The sequence below is a fragment of the Aulostomus chinensis genome, chromosome 2 (genome assembly GCF_037954235.1).
Source record: "Aulostomus chinensis isolate RoL2024-O1b breed Wild chromosome 2, RoL_Achi_v1.0, whole genome shotgun sequence".
Classification (NCBI taxonomy): Eukaryota; Metazoa; Chordata; class Actinopteri; order Syngnathiformes; family Aulostomidae; genus Aulostomus; species Aulostomus chinensis.
The window spans coordinates 35,240,299-35,262,325 of record NC_141321.1 but is presented as its reverse complement, the minus strand read 5'-3'; the positions used below and the strand labels follow the sequence as shown (position 1 = coordinate 35,262,325).

Below are 22,027 nucleotides of genomic sequence, written 5' to 3'. Positions count from 1 at the left end.
ACAGTCCACGAGAAGGTTTATTATGGTCATCATGTCCAGTCAACAGCCCAACCTGAAACTATGTACACTCCTACATACTCACCTGTGCTGAGGGCAAACCCAGGGGACTCCTTTACACCTGGAGACGCTTCAAATCAGCCTGGCTGCTTCTAGCTGGCTTCGACTTTACCGACATTCAGAGGTCTAGAACAAGAACCACTTACACCGAGGCAACAGTGACATTCTTTGATAGACTGAAACGCAGAGGGAGGTGAGCGGGTCGGCCGGTCCGAGCCAGCGCATCCGTCACTGAGCCGCCACCCCCCTGATGCTGGGACCAACCTGCTGCCTGTGCATGTCCACTTACTCTGAGCACTGCTGAGGGAACTATGACTCTTATTTCTGTTTCCTGTTGTTTGTCTTCTATTGTGTTAAATGCATAAAGTGATGTGGAACCTCTGAGGACACAGGAAATGGTCAGAACCCTTCGTCCTGCATCAGATGACAACAATAAGATGAGGCTGAAAGGCTGCGATATTTCCTCACTGAAACCAAATGAGGAAAACCAACAAGACATCTAACACGCAATAAAGACTTCATTAAAAATAGCTGCCAAAATGAACCCTACAGCTCAGTGCAGGGGGAATCTAACGATGAGACTCGTGATCAAATTACCGCGTGATGAACCTGCCGCTGGGACGATCAAAGTTTACACATAAAGTCTTTTTGACCATCGTGTCAAACTGGCCTGCTGCTCTCTTCCTGTACACAGGTCTGATAATAATAATGATAATAATCATTATCATTATTACAATAAGAGGAGGACAAGGGGTCAAGGGTCACCACCCCGATGGCAGAACAACACTGAATCAACATTAAGATGTCAAAACTATCAGTGAATGTTGAATCAATGATTTTGAAATCTTGATTTTTCATCAGGTTTGAACCCTGAAACGATCTTATTTCAATTATGTAAAATAAACAGAGATCAACATAAAAGCAAGGTAAGTTCAACTTAAATCTATGTGTATATGTACCCCCCCCCCCCCCCCCATGGGAACTGTGCTCCCAGTGGCGGTGGCGCCCCCAGCAGGTCAACGTGTCCTGCCTCACTGCACCAGGCACATGACAGCGTTGTAGACGTGGGTGGAGCCCAGATGCCAGTCTACCTGAGCATCTGTGGAACACATCAGAACAACACAGATACGTGGAGTCGCCGCCGCTCTGACAACCGCGCACACGACACCTGGCAGTTTTCTTTCAAGTTTACGATACGTTGAAGTCTTTTATTCCTCTGTTTCCTCCCGTCAACACTTGCCAAGGAGGAGCAGTGCAATTGACCAAACTCAACATGAAGTCAAACTTTGTCTTTTCAACCCTGAAAAAAGCAAAGATAATCAACATTGATTCCAAATTATTTAGCTTGAATGATGGACTCCAACGATGGTTCCAATGGGACGTCAACACTGACCCGGCAGTGAGGCGGTGGTCTGAGAGCAGCGACGGCTGCAGACATGCTTGTACTTTAAGGCATTGAAGGAGACGCAGCGGTGAACGGACAGACAGGCACACCCCCTCTGAGCTGTGGCTCGCTATGGGAAGTTAGCCCAACCATCAGACCCATTCACTCGGCGGCCATGTTCCCCTGATGTCACGCTCCAGGTGGGGAGTTAGAAGTTGGCCAATGTCTTACTGCTGTGTTCCAGGTTTTGATTTTTATTAACACATGAGACAAAGTATCATTTTAGCACTTCCTCATTCACCAGAAACTGAAAAAAGTAAAATCCAGATGGACTGAAGTATATTTGAAGGTGAAATAGCATATTTGATCATCAGCTAATGCTGCTGGTTGTTACACATTCTCAGCCATCTAACTCCCTCCTGTAATGCCCAGCCACGAAGCAATCTGTAACATGCAGAAATACAACATAAAAGTATATACGTAGTCGTGTAACGTTAGCTTAACCATGTGAGCAACCACCAGAAACATTAGCTACGAGTTTGGTAAATGCTAACTTCAGCTTGGCTAACTGACATCAGACACATTGTCTTACCTTCAAATATGGCTGACATTCCCAGATTTTTATCATGAATCTTTTTTATCAGTTGCTGGTCAACCAGGAAATGATGACATGATAATGATTTCTCAGCTTCGGCAACTGGAGCGGAGCGGCGCGACATATCTGAGCTCCTCACTCGGAGCACCATGTCAGAGCAACATGGCTGCCGCGTGGATGTGGTGCATGTTGCTGAGGTCAGATAAGCCTCACGAGAAAAAGTAAAGTAGCAGGTAGGAGGAGGCAGAAGTCAAAGAGGGCAGTGACAAAATAATTCCTTTCCAAGTGACGAACATGTTGGGTACATTCGGGTCGGCTGGTCGTTCGTGCAGAAGCTCAGTTCAACTCAGTACCTAGAAAAAGGGGCTGCAGAGATTTGCTGAACGGATAAATTCTCACATTCTACTGGATCAGTCATCAAAAATAATTCTGATCAAAATACACTGTACAGTAATTATAGGAAAAATAAAAACGTCACAGACTGGCTACCATCACCTACCAGCTGCAGTGAGACAGACGAGGACGCCCAGGAGCATCTGACAGTTCATAACGATACAATCAACTACATCGAGGGTGAGTATGTCCTCGCTGACCTCATGTCTACGGTCCTAATTATTAGAATATATGGGCAAGAAAGTCCACCAGCGGTGAAGACGGCGTGTCAAAGTCCCAGCAGCACTCATGTTTTCATGGTACAAATCGGAACCACGATGACCAGAATCACAGTGCAGGTGGCGGCAGCGATCAGAGCTCCGATCTTACACACCTTTGCCCTCCTGAACTCCGCCTCTTTCCTCTTGAGTAGCGAATCATAGCCTGGCGTGTAGATGTCCTCCATCCAGTACTCCAGATTGTTGGGGTTGAGGGACTCGTGCGTCTGGCGAGACAATCGGGCAACGAGTTAGAGACGCATGGTGGATTTAAGGGTGACAGGTGAGAGACATGAGAGACGGTGGAGACCGGAGAGCAAATGCAGTGCAACTGAACAGTTCCAGACGGCAGCGGGTCGGACACAAGCTGAGTCCCCGCCAGGCTGAAGCACGAGACCGCGCCTCCTTACAGGTCTTTATTTAGCGCCGACGTGGTTGTCAAACAGACAATGTGAGGGAACCAGAGGATGAGACTGAGGACGACCTGACCCTCTTCTCCTGAGGTGAGAGCGGCACAGGAGGAACCTGCTCTCACATTCCCCGCCTCACCAAACACTCGTATCACCAGTTGCTCTAAAGAGGGGCAGGCTGGTCCTGGACCTGGTCCTGGTCCCCCAGGTCTGCATCACTTATAGTTTTGATATCTTATCCTGGGGAAATAACTGGACCCGGAAATATTGGTGAATCCAGGACACTCATGATTTGAGAACGACTCTGTGTTCCAGAGGTTCCTGCATCAATAGAATCCTCATCCTCACACAGCTGCACACATCTGTACACAGCTGCACACATCTGTACACACCTACACACATCTGCACACAGCTACACACACCTGTACACACCTACAAACACCTACACACATCTGTACACACCTGTACACATCTGCACACAACTACACACATCTGTACACAACTACAAACAGCTGCACACACCTGTACACATCTGCACACACCTACACACATCTGCACACACCTATACACATCAGCACACAACTACACACATCTGTACACACCTACACACATCTGCACACAACTACACACATCTGCACACAGCTACACACATCTGTACACACCTACAAACAGCTGTACACAACTACACACACCTACACACATCTGTACACACCTACACACATCTGTACACACCTACACACATCTGCACACAACTACACACAGCTGTACACACCTACAAACAGCTGTACACACCTACAAACAGCTGTACACACCTACAATCTGTACACACCTACACACATCTGTACACAACTACACACATCTGTACACACCTACACACATCTGTATACATCTACACACATCTGTACACACCAACAAACAGCTGTACACACCTACACACATCTGTACACATCTACACACATCTGTACACACCAACAAACAGCTGTGCACACCTACACACATCTGCACACAACTACACACACCTGTACACACCTACAAACACCTACACACATCTGCACACAGCTACACACATCTGTACACACCTGTACACATCTGCACACAACTACACACATCTGTACACAACTACAAACAGCTGCACACACCTGTACACATCTGCACACACCTATACACATCTGCACACAACTACACACATCTGCACACAGCTACACACATCTGTACACACCTACAAACAGCTGTACACAAATACACACACCTACACACATCTGTACACACCTACACACATCTGCACACAACTACACACATCTGTACACAACTACAAACAGCTGTACACACCTACACACATCTGTACACATCTACACACATACACACCAACAAACAGCTGTACACACCTACAAACAGCTGTACACACCTAAACACATCTGTACACATCTACACACATCTGTACACACCAACAAACAGCTGTACACACCTACAAACAGCTGTACACACCTACACACATCTGTACACACCTACACACATCTGTACACACCTACAAACAGCTGTACACACATACAAACAGCTGTACACACCTACACACATCTGTACACATCTACACACATCTGTACACACCAACAAACAGCTGTACACACCTACACACATCTGTACACATCTACACACATCTGTACACACCAACAAACAGCTGTACACACCTACACACATCTGTACACACCTACAAACAGCTGTACACACCTACAAACAGCTGTACACACTTGCATACATCTGCACACAACTACACACATCTGCACACACCTACACACATCTGCACACAGCTACACACATCTGTACACATCTACACACATCTGTACACACCAACAAACAGCTGTACACAACTACACACATCTGTACACACCTACAAACAGCTGTACACACTTACACACATCTGCACACAACTACACACATCTGTACACACCTCCACACATCTGTACACACCTACAAACAGCTGTACACAACTACACACATCTGTACACAGCTACACACCCCTGTACACACCTACAAACAGCTGTACACACCTACACACATCTGTACACACCTACAAACAGCTGTACACACTTGCATACATGTGCACACAACTACACACATCTGCACACACCTACACACATCTGCACACAGCTACACACATCTGTACACACCTACAAACAGCTGTACACAACTACACACATCTGTACACACCTACACACATCTGCACACAGCTACACACATCTGTACACACCTGTACACATCTGCACACAACTACACACATCTGTACACAACTACAAACAGCTGCACACACCTGTACACATCTGCACACACCTATACACATCTGCACACAACTACACACATCTGCACACAGCTACACACATCTGTACACACCTACAAACAGCTGTACACAAATACACACACCTACACACATCTGTACACACCTACACACATCTGCACACAACTACACACATCTGTACACAACTACAAACAGCTGTACACACCTACACACATCTGTACACATCTACACACATCTGTACACACCAACAAACAGCTGTACACACCTACAAACAGCTGTACACACCTAAACACATCTGTACACATCTACACACATCTGTACACACCAACAAACAGCTGTACACACCTACAAACAGCTGTACACACCTACACACATCTGTACACACCTACACACATCTGTACACACCTACAAACAGCTGTACACACATACAAACAGCTGTACACACCTACACACATCTGTACACATCTACACACATCTGTACACACCAACAAACAGCTGTACACACCTACACACATCTGTACACATCTACACACATCTGTACACACCAACAAACAGCTGTACACACCTACACACATCTGTACACACCTACAAACAGCTGTACACACCTACACACATCTGTACACACCTACACACATCTGTACACAACTACACACACCTACACACAGCTGGGACTCCTCGGGGGGGGGGATTACAGTTTCAAACTGAAGTGTCTGGAACAGAGACAGAAGGTCCTCAAGTCCAGACTCAGCTGTTCACCTGGCAGGGGGGTCAGGGACTCTCATTGGACAAGGACCCACCTCCCACCTCCACTGTCCTCCTCCCAGGACGTTTGGCTGCTCCTGGTGCAGCTCCAGAGTCTCCAGCAACTCTCAGTGCAGCAGAGCTGAGCGAGATCCTCGCCCTCGGCCCCGAGCCAGGCTGAACAGCCAGGACCCCTGCAGATCTGCGGGGCTGAGAGAAAACTGAACGCTGCCATGTGTAGCAGGACGTCCTGATCCATCTCAGACCCGCCGGATGACGTCCACAGCACTTCAGCAAGAAAGCTGATCTCTGAGTAGAAACAGATTAAAACCCTGGAATCTATTCTCGCTCCGTGAGTGGACACGAGGGAGACACAGGACGCCACTGAGGAGCTTGTGAGGACGGTCAGAGACAACACACTCAGCTGGAGGAGGGACTGATCTGTGTGAGCAGACACGCACACACACACACACACACACACGTCTGTTTGATACATAGGTTAATAAAATAAAGGCATCAGAACAACAATTCCCACACAACTTGACTGTCAATCATGAAGTCCGGTTGAAGCTGAAGATGGTGGCTGTCTGCCTCCATGTTTTTGTGCCTCGAATGCTGCTTGGCTGGGAGACTGACTGGTGGTCAGGTGACCAGGAAAGAAGTCACAGCATCGAGCTGGTTCTCCACTACTGGGCTTGCTCACTTTAGCTGCACAGCTAACCAAGCTAACTAGTGCAACAAGGAAAGTTATCTGAGCATGAGAAGAATGAAGAACCTGACCCAGTAAGAACACACCCCAACACTGGCAGACAGGTGTGACTCTCAGAAGTTACTGGACATTCAGGTCTCTACCGACATGTTCTGGGACTGGGCTGGGTCCGGTTTACGGGACCGAGCCTCTGCTCGTCTGCTCTCAAAGTCACCCTCATTTTGTGAAGAGAATCTGAAAAGGCAGGTCTGTAAAGTAAAGAAGGTTTGGCCGGACGCACCTGCAGGTCCAGAGGGCTCAGCTGCTTCCCCTTCTCCCCTGAGTTGCGTTTGTACTCATCGATGGTCCAGGACGGCTGGCCGCGTTTCCCGTCCGCCAGGCTGGTCAGCCTCAGCTCGGTGTACAAGGGGCTTCCTTTCACGTGAGCCTTGACGGATGGCGTGAAATGATGTGGAGAGAAAACTTGCTCAGTCAGGTAGGACTCCTTTGGTGGTTTGGAGGGGCGGTGGTGCTGGGCGAGCTCGTACTGGCGGTCTCGCTCCACCTGCCGACGGACAGAAGGCAAACATGAAGGTCTTTGAGTTCAGAGACTTCAGAGTCAAGCGGAACCACGTTACACCAGCTCAGCAATAACACGGTGGACACATGCCAACCAAGACCCCTACCAACATCCACGATTACCAATGAAGTAACAACCAGGTTGTGTATTTGTAGGAACTGAGTACGTCACAGGGTACAGGGTAACATGTCGTGTTGTATCCAAACACAATTATGACACAACACATGAGCAAAGCAGTGAAAGTACCGCGTAGTGACATCAGAACAAGTACTCGAGGATGTGACGTGCACCAGGAGGAGTCAGAGAATGAGATTTACAGAAAACGTGAGATTGGACCAATGAGGGTCTTCCTTCTGTGTTCCTGTTAGAAACACGCCTGTAGTTCACCTCCATGCTTCTGGTACGTCCATGTTACACGCTTGTGTGGCTGATTTAGCATAGCTCCCGTCATTTCCATATCATATGTATACGTGTGTGTGTGTGTGTGTGTATACACACACACACACACACACGTATACACAGTCTTCATTAATGTCGTGTTTTTCCTACGATGGCTGAGAAGCTGCAATAACAGCTCAAACACCTGGAGGTTTCGTTGGCGTCTTGGACCGCTGGATGTTTCCAGCAGGTGAGAGCATCAGTAGATTTTCAGGAAGTGCGTTTCCTCAGATTGATGGATTCTGAAGCAGCTTCCAGATCAGTGCTGAGATAACGAGATGAACACTTTACCAGAGAAACTTTAATATGTGCAAGACAAGCAGCTCAGGATGTTATTGAGATCGGAGGGTTTATTTTTAAGTTTTTAATATCACCAGGCCGCTGATGTGAGCGCCAGGGGAGCGGCGGTAGACGCTACCGAGCAGATGAATGGAGGTACCCGTGTGCTGTACAGTGAACATGTGAACCTGAACGTGTACCATAAAACGTCTGCAATCCCCCACACGGAAAACACGTGACGCACGCGGCTGCTGAGTTCTGCTCTCTTCATACGTTATGATGGCAGCTTGTGCAGGATTTCCTTATATGGACACCTACAACCACCTTTCCTTGAACTGCAAGAACACATTTACTCCAGTAGGTTTATATTCCAAAGGTTTTGAAGCTCTTATTCTAGATCTTCGGCTCTCGTGTGACAGTGGGCGTCTGGATCAGACCAATGCTGAGCGTCACTAGGCTCCTCTTCACCTGTATGAGGTGTTGAGCGTAACGTGGATGAGCGGCGCCTCCTCCTCAGTGTGCAGATGTACTTTGTGCTAAGGAAACAACTTGTTTCTTGTTTGTCTGTCAAATATTAATATTCAACGATCAACACTGAGGTCTGACCGACTCAGTGTCAGACCAGGTGTCAGGCCAGGGGGTGCAAATTTCACCAGTAACGACAAGAAGAAGAATCCAGGCTTTCTGACCCACGTCATCGGGTGTTGTGACCTCCGAGGTTTGACTGCATTGGATTTTTGAAACAAAACATCTTGGTAAAGGTTTGAGTGCCGTTGTGCAGTCATTCAGCGCTGACAAGAGACCGCACAGACGAGTGGGAAGTCGTTCCACGTCCTGCGAGTGAAGCTTGTTTGTGGTCCAACAGGACGTAAAGCGCCATGCAGCAGGTGATACTGGTTCACCTCCAGCTTCTCTCACTTCCTTCTGGTGAACAACTGCTCCCTCGTCTCAGCCGCAAACAGAGAACCCAGCGTTCCCAGCGACAGCGCATCGACCGCTTCGATCCTGTGGCGTTCACACGCAGCCGTCATCACAACAACCGCTGGCGTCTATGAAGGTGAAGCACAACTGTGTGTTTGTCTTCATTAGGCAAGAAGTGGCTCTTTGGTCACAGTCAGCAGTCTGTGTTAATTGGACGGCCGGTAGACAGGTCCTCAGAGAGATGAGTGTTATATAGCAGAATGGCGATGACTCACTGACCGCCAACACTTCACCATGAGAAGCCTCCTCGTCACGACCAGCTGCTCGACAAATGTCAGCATTCGTGTCGTCTTCGGTGACCACAAACCTGAGAGGGACTGAAAGAACTCCTGTTGGTTCTTTTGAGAAATCCAGTTCTAATGTTGGATCCAAGAGTTCTGCTTATCACAAACCACCACCAACTCTGGACCCCTGGACTTAGAATATTAGCAATGTTACGCACAACAGAAGACGCGCCCACGTCACAGCTCACTCAGCTGGAGGCTGGACCGGCGTGAAGAACGCTTTGCAAAAAACCTTCAGTTGTTCAAGTCTTTAGGGACTTCAAGGGTTCAGCTTGTGGAGCGGCTGACAGACCTGGCAGAACAAAACTGTCTGATACCTTCATTTCTGCATCGTTCTCATTAGTTTATTAACAGATAAATCAAACCTGAGCTGCAGCCATCACCGTTTCTACTGCAGGAGCCCAGAGGTATTGATTCTGATATTGATCAGAAGGAGCTGAGGTGGCTGAATCACGTTTATGTCTTCTTGAGACGCAGGATCAGCCTGGATTCAGCTCATCCACCCGCTACATCTGGTGACTCGGCCTGGTGAGACTCAGGCGTGGTTGTCCTCCTGCTCTGCACCCTGATCAGCCCCCCCCCCCCCCCCACGCCTCTGTAAATGCCTGCTGATTCAGCAAAAAGGTATTTGTGCCACGACCACACCTGTGGTGCATATCTGCCCTCTAGGACAGCTACAGGAGGCAACACGACTCCCACAAACCATGTTAGACTGAGTTTGTCATCCCAAGTTTGAGTTCAAATGCAGACACTGAAGAACTCATCTGAGCCAAACCAAATGCTGGCGTGAGCTTTCACTCCATTCAAAGCAGCGCTACCTTGATCTGTATGAACGCCCGCTGATGGTGCGCTTTCAGACGCTGACCAATCGAACAGTGAGATGGAGCTAGAGACGGGGTCCTGGCTGGTCCCGGTGAACGTGAGGGAACGATGGAACAAGCACGTCCACCTCTGGCAGCATCGAGTCTGTTCATTACAAACATCCTTGTACAATCGTGGCTGGAGTTCCTCGCCGTTCTCTGCCGCACGCCACTGAGCAGCCTGATCCACTGTAAGCTTCCAATACATTCCCCTCTTTGATTTCATGACTTAACAAGCAAGCGACTGTTCGTGGGGCACTGGAGCAAAAACTGGTGAAGAATAAAACGTACAAGTCAGGAGGCAACAGCGGAAATGGCGTTGATGTCACAATCCTGCAGCTCAGCTCAGGTTTTGCGTAGTGAACTCTGAATCTGGCTCGACTGCCATGTTTTTACTTTCTATCAATAACTTTATCGCACACCCATCTGACAGCTAATGCCTGTGAGAAAAAAGGATTCTGATGGAGGGATTCAGCTCCAGCAAACCCCTACAAGTGGGCAGAAGCGTGACTGACATGTGAACAATGTCTCCAGACTGATGCGTGAGGAGGATTCGTAGCTTTTGTCTTACTGACAACACACATGCCAGAAGACTGACGAGGCGGCAGCAGTCACGTGGGAGGAGGGTGAAGTTGCCGTGAGGCAACGGTTCAGCAAGCAGCAGGTCCAGTGTGTATTGCAGATTCTGGGTTATTGTTTTGGTTTGGTTTTGTCTGATAAGCAGAGAAAAAAAATGGAGACACTGAGCTGAAATGAATAAATTACATGAACACAGTTAGTTTGCAAAACCACGAACCAACTGTCCACGCAGGGACCGAACCTCGGCTCGTACTGAGCGGTTCAGGTGTTTAGGATCCGACTTGCCTCACTTAAGGCCACCGCACGAGTGGCGTGGAAGATGGTTGTGATGCAGGTGTGCAAGCTTGCAGCAGCAGCAGTAGAGCAACGGTCCATTATCCAGCCAAAGAACATTCTGATTGGTTTTCCAGCTTCAGTTGGGCATGAGAGTCCAGTGTAGGATGGTGACTGTACACAATAGAAGTTACCAGCGATGCATTTACGGTACCTGTGAGTGCATGTTAGGCTACATGCTAAGCTAACATTATGGGAAATATGACTGGAGGGGGTAAAGAGCTGTGGCACCCCTGGAGTTCTGAAAGGCTTCTGGCAATATTTGGATTTAATGAACCTGAGGGAAGCATGAGACAGACGAGACGCTGCGTGGAGATAATTTACTCAACATATCAGCTCCAAGCGAGGGCATTATCGTCACATGCTCATATTTTCATAATTCAAAGCCCTTTCATAGTTAGAAAAGTAATTCATACTTGCTTGTATTGATTGATGGAAAATTAGCCATGTGCAGTCACGTGGAAAACTGAGGATGCATCACATTCAGCCACACAGCGATGGATCTTGGACTCGTATTTCTAGACTCCAAACCTTGTGATACACAATTCGTGCCATCCCACAGCATCACGTCTGTCTGCAGGTGTTTTCTCAGCTGGCAATGATGTGTTGAGAAGCCCCAACGTATCAGCCGGTGTTAACAGGCATCTTCATTCTCAGTGACCTTCAGGGAGAAGCTAAATGGGGCGAATGTTAATGAAATGACCCTTTACTCTGAGCAGCTCCTGCACTGCCGTCTGCTGCGTCAGCGCATTTCTCCAGAAGCCGTCAACCGTGACACTAACCCGGGAAGGTCTGCATAAGTTGGCCGCTGCTGACAGAACGCCTCACTTTGATCTGTGATGCTGGACAGCACTACCTGAGACGCTGTCATTCAGTTCTTCTGGTCATGTCCTCATCGTCCTTGTAACTTCAGCTGGTGGATAACAAACAAGAACCCCCCTGCAGCAGCTAAAGAGAAGCCGGGTGTCCGACCTGAAACATTCACCATCTTAGGTTTCACATTCCTGACAGCTTAGTTTTAACTTGCAGTATCTAGACGAAGTAGTTTAAGAAAATTGATGTTAGCAGAGCTCAACACACCCAACACATGGTTCACCAACGTTTCCGCTGCGTCCCTTAGTCTCGCTGCCCCCCCCCCGCGCTGTATTTCCCAGAATGCCGGAAAATCCTTTTAATCTAAAAAGTGAGGCTGTGAAAATATTCTCCAAGCTGGTTGCAAAAATAGAAATGCTAATTGGAAACCTAAGTTTATGACTTCAGCTTGGAATAAATTAAAGTAAACAAAGACCTGCTTTCCTGACACAGGAAGACGCTGTGGTTTATCTCATCTCAGCTCATTCATACAGGCCGCCATGTTTCCCACTGGGCTCGCCGCCACCAGTTGTTACCTGTTGACAGCTCACTGATGGAGCGGTAGAATGAACTGAGTGTTTTCAAACACCCAGAGGCATCCAGGCCATTTTTAGTCCCTCTAACTTGATAGGATTAACTGTTCTTCTCCGAGGACGGCAGTGAATGCATCTGTTGACTGAGAGAGAGACGCCACCAGAGACCGAGGGGCCGCCTGGCAATAGCGGAGCAGCTCCAACATATTGGCTCAGATTTAACACGCCAATCTTTCACAGCTGATGGAAGTGCTTTTTTAAAATCCCTCATCATTTATCTGCTCCAGAGGGAGTCTTTGTTTCTATCAGAAACGTGTGACTACTTATATTTAGGGTTTGCAGGAAACAAGGCAGACAGCACTCTGGAGAGAAAGCAGGAAACATAAAATAGCAGAAGAATTGATGCTTTATCCCTCCATTCGTCAAAATCAGTGTAACCTGGGTTGCGGAGCATCATTCAGCTCTGGACTCCAAATCTCAACCACTGACATGGATGGGACATACTAGCAAGGAGGCTAAAATCAAACAGTGCCGGTGCCAGTCGCTTTAGTATCTGTACGGTGCAAATCCGCATTTGACAATTAATATACTGGATAGATCTCACTCATCATCGCTCCCTAAAGATATTACTGATGTCTATTAAATGCTATAAAGCCTTTTTATGATGTGACATAAAGCATATTCACAGTGTGGCCATGCTAGGAAGCTAAGGTGCTGGATAACGTTGTACTTCTGTGTTCCAACCTGCAACTGGTATGTACGGAGAATGTGACATGTTCTTATTTCATCCCTTCCCGGCTGAGACGATCACATTTACCTCGGTGACGTTGTCTACCCCTCCCAGAACACCCATCCACACGTCTCACGCAGCAATTCATCCCTGTTTCCTGTTGCAGTCTGAGCGCCTTCCTACCAGTCCGAGTGGAGCAGCTGGAGTGCGGCAGACACACAGCACCTTGGAGCACACAGCTCGTTCATCCCTTGGAGTCAGCACTGCCTTCACCTCCACAACATGCAGCCACCAGGAACCAGTGCCGACGAGTTCCTGTGAACCGCAGGCTGGAGGGTCTGACCGGACTGATGTTTGTGAGGAATTATTCCAACACTCTGCTCCATGTGATTGTGGTGATTGAACCAGTAAATCAGCTCTGGTGAACAGAAGTTGATGATCTTCCAGGTTCACTTCATCAAGATCATCTTCACTAATGACTGGTGACCCTTCCAGGGTGAACCCTGCCTCTCGCCCGAGGGCTGCTGGCATAGGCTCCACCCCCCACCCGCGACCTTTTACACGATAAGCAGTGGAAAATGGATGGATGCATCTTCACTAATGAACCCTCTGATGATGCTGGAAGCCAGAATGCTACGGTTAGCAGTGCTAAGCTAACGTTAGCCTAGGAAGAAGCTACACCAGGGTCACGTGACTTCAAGGTCACCACCACTAAGCTTCAGGGTTCTTGTGTTTCCTGATGACCTTTAATGACCTTCATGACCTCTGCAGGCTCCTCTAGACTCTTGTTAGGTTTTTAAGGGATACAAATTTCAACATCCAAATTTAATTATGTAGAATATAACTTTCACTGGTGTTGACCACAGACATATTTCAAGCATTTACTCAAAAACCCAGTAACTTGGAGTTGATGGACCTGGACACTCAACAATACCTTATGAATGGGTTTTTGGATGAATGCCTGTGAAAACACAGACATGGACTCATGAACATGAGTGGGTTCATTCTTTTTCAGCTGTTAAAATGAGTTGGTACCTCTTTGGCCTTCCTGTGTCGCTCTTTTCCCTCGCTGTCCTTGATCTTGCCTTCATCTCCCGGGTGGCAGGAGTAGGACATTGTCCTCCAGTCTCGTGGGGAGTTGGTGATGCTGGAGACCTTCGTATCGAACTCTGTGAAGGTGTTCTCTTCATTTAGTGAGCGAGATGACCTCCTAATGAACATGGTCTTCTTTAGTGCTTTCATCCTGAGGCTGTCACTGTTCCCACCGCCTTCGGTGCAGCACCACTCCCCTGAGGGGCTTGCGTCCACTTTGACATTGTGACCGGTAGTGTGGCACTGGAAGACGTGTGGTGAGAGGCCAGCATCAGGATGCGGCTTGTCTGGGGTGGCACTGGACCCCGAAGCAGATGCCGTCTCACCATGTCTTCCGTTGGCTTCAGGCTCCTGGATCTTCTCATCCAGCTTGTTGAGTTTGGACAAGACCTGGGAGATCTCGCTGCGGACCCCGGACAAGGACTCCAGCTTCTTCTCAATCTCACCAATTCTCATCACCAGCTTACAAACGCTCGATTTGAGCTCGTCGTCAGTGTTTTCCAGCGAATGGAAGAGGCGGTCCAGCTTGGACTTTGCTAGTTTGACTGTGTTGCGTTCAGGGGAGCTGTCACCTTCAGACTTCAGAGTTACCTGAGAGAGAGACCCATTACTGTTGTAGCACGATGACTGGACCACACCCAGAGAGTCACAAACACTCATGTCATCAAGAAAACGAAATATGTCACTGATGTCATCACTGACGATCTCTGAGTCCTCCTCAGAGTGTTTGAAGATGTGTCTTTCTCTATCGCTGTACTTGGTAGGGTATTCTTTCGACTTCTTCTTCTCGGTCTGCTCTGTTTGAGTCCCAATACTAGAGGACGAATCACCTCCTTGAAAAGAAGGACTGTTCATGTTTTTGTCTCGGAATCTTTTCGATGACTCTTTCTTATCCAAACCACTGGGTCCAGTTGCCATCAACACTGCATCCTTTGTTTTTGTTCCATTGGTTTTCTTGGCAAATCCACAGGGGTACGGACCTACATTCTCCTTCATGCTCTGGAAATGCTGCTCGTCGTCTGCGCTGATGTTGCGGTGGAAGTTTTCTTTGATGGGTTTGCTGTTCAGAAAGGACCTCTCGAAGTCTGAAGGCGTCTCCTCTGTGTTCAGACTGAGGCTCTTCACTGGCCACGATGGCTGCCTCCCTGCTTTGTGACAGTGCTTCCTGCTGCTCACGCACTCCGACACTGTGGTAGGACCAAAGTACGTGGACGCCTGTAGGTCATCCAGGCTCTCGTGCTTCACGCGCTGCCTGTCCTGGAGGGGGGAGTTGAGGGCGGGTTCATAGTAAGGGTTACTGTAGGGCAGTTCAAAGCTGTGATTGAAGAAGGTGGCAGGCTTGTGCAGCTCCCGCCTTTGGTATCCCTTCGCCCGACTGGCTGGTTTGCTCTCGGTGGTGACAACCTGGAGGAGCAGAGAGACTCAGTTGACTGAGTGAAAATGCAAAAACACAGCAGTACATCACAGCATTGAGGTTGACCTTAAAAAGAAGTGGTGCAACACTAATTTTCTGTGCCAAACAGTCAGATAGTGGATGCATTCAGGGGACAACCGACCCGCCAAAGATGTTTATGCACCTGTATTCATTAGCTGTGTACTAAGAATGATAATAAAGATATACCTCGTTATTAGATAGCGGTAGGAGCAACGACTCTCAGTGACCTCATCGACTCTGAAACCCAGAGGTCACAAAAAACTCCATCCCACACATTTGTGCCACTTCAGCAAGAAAAGTGTGAACGAGCAACTGTGGTCTTCTGGCGTGCTGTATTGCCCCCAGTGGTCATAGAGAAGACTGCAATCTAGATATGAGCAGGCGCATGTCAACTCTCCAGACCAGCTAGAGGCGTCAAGCCCTTCAATAGCTACATAACTGCACCATGACAGAGACTGAAACCAGCCGCTCACCAGAAACTGCAATAATAGATGAATCAGCAGGTCCCAACCTCCAACTTTTATAACTATGGATTTAAAAGGTAAATTTATTTAAATACCTGAGGCACCTCCGTTGTGGTGAAGAGGGAGCTTAGCCAAAAGGCAAGGCTCTGGATTTAATCTACGTTCCAACCCTCACCTGTGGTCATGAGCTCTGGGTAATGACTGAAAGAACAAGATCCTGAATACAAGCGGCTGAAATGAGTTTCCTCCTCAGGGAGGCTGGGCTCTCCCTTAGAGACAGGGTGAGAAGCTCAGTCCTTCAGGAGGGACTCAGAGTAGAGCTGCTGCTCCTCCAGGTAGAGGAGTCAGTGGAGGTGGTTCAAGCATCTGGTGAGGACGCCTCCTGGACGCCTCCCTCAGGAGGTGTTCCAGGATGTCCGACCAGGAGGAGGCCTTGGGGCCGACCCAGGACACGCTGGAGGGATTATATCTCTCGGCTGGCCTGGGAACGCCTCAGGATTCCCCCGGAAGAGCTGGTGGACGTGGCTGGGAGAGGACAGTCTGGGCTTCTTTGCTGAGGCTGCTGCCCCCACCGGGACCAACCAGATAAGAGGAGGAGGAGGAGGTTCATAGAACCAAACAATTACAATGCGAAGAAAGCAGAATAAAGACAGAAGCATTACCAAAACTCTGTAACCCTAGCATGACATGGAGGAACTAGCTGGTAAACATGGAGCACATCAAAGGGAAGCCACTGGCTGCTGTCTGTCACCTGTCAAGTCAGAACACCATCATATGGGGTTCAAATGTAACATCGAAACACATAATGACAATTATCACTATTGTTTGTTGCCAGATGTCAGATTACTTCACAACAGAACATGGTGCTAGATCCTGGACCACAGATCTCATCGCTTCCCTGGACGTCTCCAGCGGCCTCGCCCTCCACCGAGGAGAGAGACTGGCAAATTCCTTCTCCAGACAAGGGAAGCAGTTTGTTAATTCAGGTGATAAATACACCTCGCCAGTGATGGAGGACCACAAGACATTATCATTGGAGAAGTTTACAACGACTGTGAATACTGCAGGGTGGTCACTGACGTGGCGGCAGTCAGATTTAGTCGTAAACGCGCGGCAGAGCAGCTTTGGATCCTGAGTCAATCCAGTATTCAGTCTGTGACAGTGAAATCAGTGTTGACGTACTTTTCAAGTCGTGAGCTCATTTAAACCCTGTGCAATCAAAACTATTTGGCTACATTCTGTAAGAGTTGGTCTTCCCTCTGGGAGGCTCCAGAGATGTCATGACGATGTCAATGAATTAAATCCGTGTTGAGTTTGTCATACAACAGTTGACACATGAGCAGAACAGAGGATCAGGAGGTTTCTGTCAACTGGGATCAATTGATGGAAAATCAGTACGATATTAGAAATGAACTGACTCAGGTAGCAAATATGAACCAGTTGCAGCGCTGCAAATGTTTTCATTGGCAGATTTTTTTTCTTGGGATGCAAATTGAATCCTTTGTGTTTAATGGTTCTGAACAATGAATGAAAGAATCATGTTTGGCTGCATAAAAATAGGACGAAATATGCTTTTCTTCACTAAACTGCAAACCTCAGAACCCAGTGGTGTTGTCACTTTTTTAAATCACCAAGATGACAACATTTATGAACCTAGAGAGGAAGCTTCCATCATCCTGGAAGCATGAAGACCAATCAGCGTCCTCTGAAGCGCAGCTAAGTCGTGATGAAGCAAGAAGCTTGGAAACATGGCAGCGTGGAAACTGCAATCAGCAGTTTATCAGAGCTGGACAACATTTAGTCTTTAAGAAGAGCAAAGAAAGACTCTGGAGGCTTTTCTCCATGGAAACCATGTTTTACTCCCAGCTGGCCCTGGAGTGCAGGTGTCCTGCCAAAGCGATTGCGGTTATGCAGGACACGGGGACCTCCTGCTAATTTGCCTGCATGGTTAAAAGAGCTGAGTCGGGAACAAGGACGTGGCAGAGGAGTAAATTATCAGAATACCAGTTAGCTGATGGGGGCAGCTGGGGGTAATGAGGGTGACTGACAGCACTTGGACTTCAACCAGGTGGAATTAGGTCTCGATGATGGCAGCACCAGAATACGGGAGAGTAATGAGCTCGCGATGGAGGCGAGAAGACCCAGCTGGTCCTTGATCAAGAATCTCTCCTTGAAACTACAGAACCAATGCTGCCTCTGCTCATTAAATACTTGATTCAATATTTTAAAAAATTAAATAAAAATGACCAACTTAACTGATGAGATCCCCTGACTGTCAGTTGGGCATATAAATGTTCTGACCTACCTGTGGTGAGAAGGCCACGAAATTGTGGAAGTCCTCCTTGAAAATGTTCCTCTTCTGGATGCACGAGTGGACCGTGAAGGGCTCCTGGTGGCCGATGTGCTGCAGTGACTCCTGATCAGGCGCCGGCTCGCTGTCCATGTCCATGGGGAAGTAGGTGCTCTGCATCTCACAGGCCCGGGTGGGCGGGCTGGCGTACTGTGGTAGGTGGTGCAGCTTGTCCAGAGATGCTGCTCTACATTTCAGGTCCTTGCTGACGCTGAGGAGGAAGTTTGGATCGGAGGCAGGAACAAACTGCTGGCAGTTGTTGCACTCAGGGGATTTGGGGCAGGACGGCGTGCTCTGGGCTGCCAGGTGCTGCTGGGAGTGGGGGTGGTGGTGGTGGTGGTGGTGGTGGGAGTGGTGGTGATGGTGATCCCTGGGGTGATCCCTGTGCTCGTAACCGCCACCCCTTTCATAGGAGGCATCCTCAGACCTGCACAGCTCCACAGACTGGTTCTTGAGGAACTTGGGTCTGTGCATGGCGGGGAACTTGTCTTTGGCCAAACCTCCATTCATCTGGATCAGGTTGAACATGGTGACAATGTCAGCAGCTACCATGAGTTTCTTGGACTGTGGGTCCTCCATGGAGCAGCGCATCTTATCCTTGAAGAGGGTGGCGGGGAAGGCGGGGTCCAGGCAGGCTGTGTAGAAGAGGAGGCTGCGCAGCTTGGTGAGGTGGACCAGGTCGAAGCGAGTGCATAGGGACTTGCACAGGTCCTGATAGGACATGGTGTTGTGCTTGTTGTCCAGCTCCTCCAGGATCCGCATCAGGAAGAGAGAGTATTCTGGGAGGGGGTCCATGGTCGCTGGTCGCTGTCAGATGTCACAGAAGCATCGCACCTGGAGGAGAACAAGGTTTCACCTTAGAAAACGTTCAGAAGGTTGAATTTTTAGAAATAAAAATATCAGAACGTTGGTAACGAGTTCAGTGGTGAGTCCAGTTATCAGCTTTAACTGATGGTGCTTATCAAAACATGTTCATTTCAACTAATTTATCAGTTCGTGACAATTTACTGAAATGAAAGGAGCGAAGGTCAATGCAGTAACGCTTAGACCCTCCGAGGTTTGTGTTCATTTACACATCAAACCGTTCGTGATGGCACTGAAAAAACAGGAACGTAATGAAAATAACGTTTAAGTGCTCTTTGTGACATCGAGATGTGAACGTGACATGTCAGGATGCATCAAGTAAAACGTTAGTTTCATCCAGTGAAAAGTTTCAACAAAAGGTTCATTAACAGCGACGTCATGTGATTAATTGAGGCGGCAATATTAGCTTGTTGTTTAGTCGTCATGAAGGCGTGCCTTCCTGTATCAAGACACTCGCCAATGCAAACCTTCATTTTACTTCAATAAAACGTTTTAACGGGATCTTAATCGTAAACGCCACTGCAGTTGCAGACCATCAGAGCTGCGACCGATCTTCCTGCTGCTCCAGGCTGGTCCAGGTCTGCTGGGCTCCTCACACCTGCACACCGCAATCTCTGATGAGTTCTCCTTCATGAGCATTTAGGGTTTCTGTCTCCCGCCAACAGATGGAAGCTCCAAAGACTTTGGTGTTTCAGGGTCTGGTTTTTATCACAATTACCGTCCTCACAAGGTCTCAGAGAACCTTTGATGAGTGTTAATGAGACGATTCTGACCCATGGACAACAACTTAATTAGCATCAAAGACACGACGGCACTAAAGAACTATTGAGTCATTTTGGACTGATTTACACATATACACATACATACATGTACATGTATGTACATGTATGTATGTACATGCACATACATGCACATACATGTACATATGCATGTATACACATACATACATGTACATACATGTATGTATGTGTATACATGCATATGTACATGTATGTACATGTATGTATGCACATACATACATGTACATACATGTATGTATGTGTATACATGCATATGTACATGTATGTACATGTATGCACATACATACATGTACATACATGTATGTATGCGCATACATGCATATGTACATGTATGTACATGTATGTGCATGTATGTGCATGTACATACATACATGTACATACATGTACATATGCATGTATACACATACATACATGTACATACATGTACATTTGTACAGGTACATACATGTACATACATGTACATATGCATGTATGCACATACATACATGTACATTTGTACACGTACATACATATACATGTACATACATGTATGTATGTACATTCATACATGTACATACACATGTACATACATACATGTACATACGTACATATGATGTAGATATACATGTATGTACATACATGTATATCTACATGTATATGTACGTATGTATATCTACATGCATATGTACGTATGTGCATATGCATGTAGATATACATACGTACATACATACATGTATATCTACACGTATATGTACGCACATAAATACACACGTATGATCGTAATTGCCCTCTCAGCCAGGTGTTGTTCTGTGGTCTCAGTAACGCTCCTTCCTTCAATAACAATAGGAACAGTACTATTATTAATAGTATTTCTAATAGTATTATTAATACCATTGGTAATAGTATTGGTACTAGTAGCAGTAATAGTACAGCCGCTCTATCAGGCTGCAGGGCGCGTTCACGACATTCCGTCACTCACCGCGAGTTGGAGAACCACTGGATCAGCTGGACCTTCCCACCAGAGACCGAGCCTTCACCCGAACACACTCCGGCCCGAGCCGACACCAACACCCGCACTTGCACGCCCTCAAATCATCCGTCAATGAAGGACAGAGACGTATCCATCAACCCGGGCGCGCGGCATATCGCATCATCACATGCACGCGCACAGGTGACTGCAGACGAGCCCGCGGGTTCCGACCGGTTCGGGTTTGGTTCCGGTGAGAGGGTCTGGTCCATTGTGTACCCGGTTGACATCTGTGGGCGGGACCGGCCTTCTCGTCCGCCTCCCCGCTGGACTGAGAGCCGCTGCAGCTGCGAGGAGCCGCATGTGCTGCTGGACCACCAGCGTCAAGCTCGGGCAGCACGCGCAACCACCTCCGGTTTATACTTTCACAATAAGAGCCATTAAACCAACAGTAGGGTTTACAGGAGTCCATGTCTACCAGCAAACGCACAACATTAAAAAGCTGCTTCGATGATCAAAGTATTGAGTGGTAATCATAATCAAGAGAAACATCGTGGTTTTAATCAGGGGGGCGCGTTTCCATCCATGGACGCCAAGAGGAGCAACTGCTGCCTGCAGATAAATAAAGTCTGTGTTTGTCTTGTTTCTCCTCCTGGTAGACGTGGGTCCCCTGACCCCTGGGGAGACGGCCATCCTGCTGGCGAGGGACACACGGCGCCGGTCTCCACCTCTGCAGACTGTAATTGTGAGACGCTTAACTGAACCGATTATCGAGTATGACTGCAACCAACTGGAGAGAATTAAAAAGAATC

The 22,027-nt window shown here is 47.9% G+C and overlaps 1 protein-coding gene across 1 annotated transcript; it reads right to left on the bottom strand.

The window, feature by feature from the left end:
• Positions 1 to 1,082: 1,082 nt before the first annotated feature.
• On the bottom strand, positions 1,083 to 21,667 carry minar1 (membrane integral NOTCH2 associated receptor 1). The gene is made up of 5 exons (XM_086191334.1): positions 21,228 to 21,667; positions 18,561 to 19,439; positions 14,300 to 15,760; positions 7,117 to 7,380; positions 1,083 to 2,913 (listed from the first exon to the last, which is right to left on the bottom strand). The coding sequence occupies exons 2-5, from the start codon at positions 19,398 to 19,400 to the stop codon at positions 2,716 to 2,718; spliced, it is 2,763 nt and encodes a 920-aa protein (XP_086047460.1). The 5' UTR covers positions 19,401 to 19,439; positions 21,228 to 21,667; the 3' UTR covers positions 1,083 to 2,715.
• Positions 21,668 to 22,027: the final 360 nt, after the last annotated feature.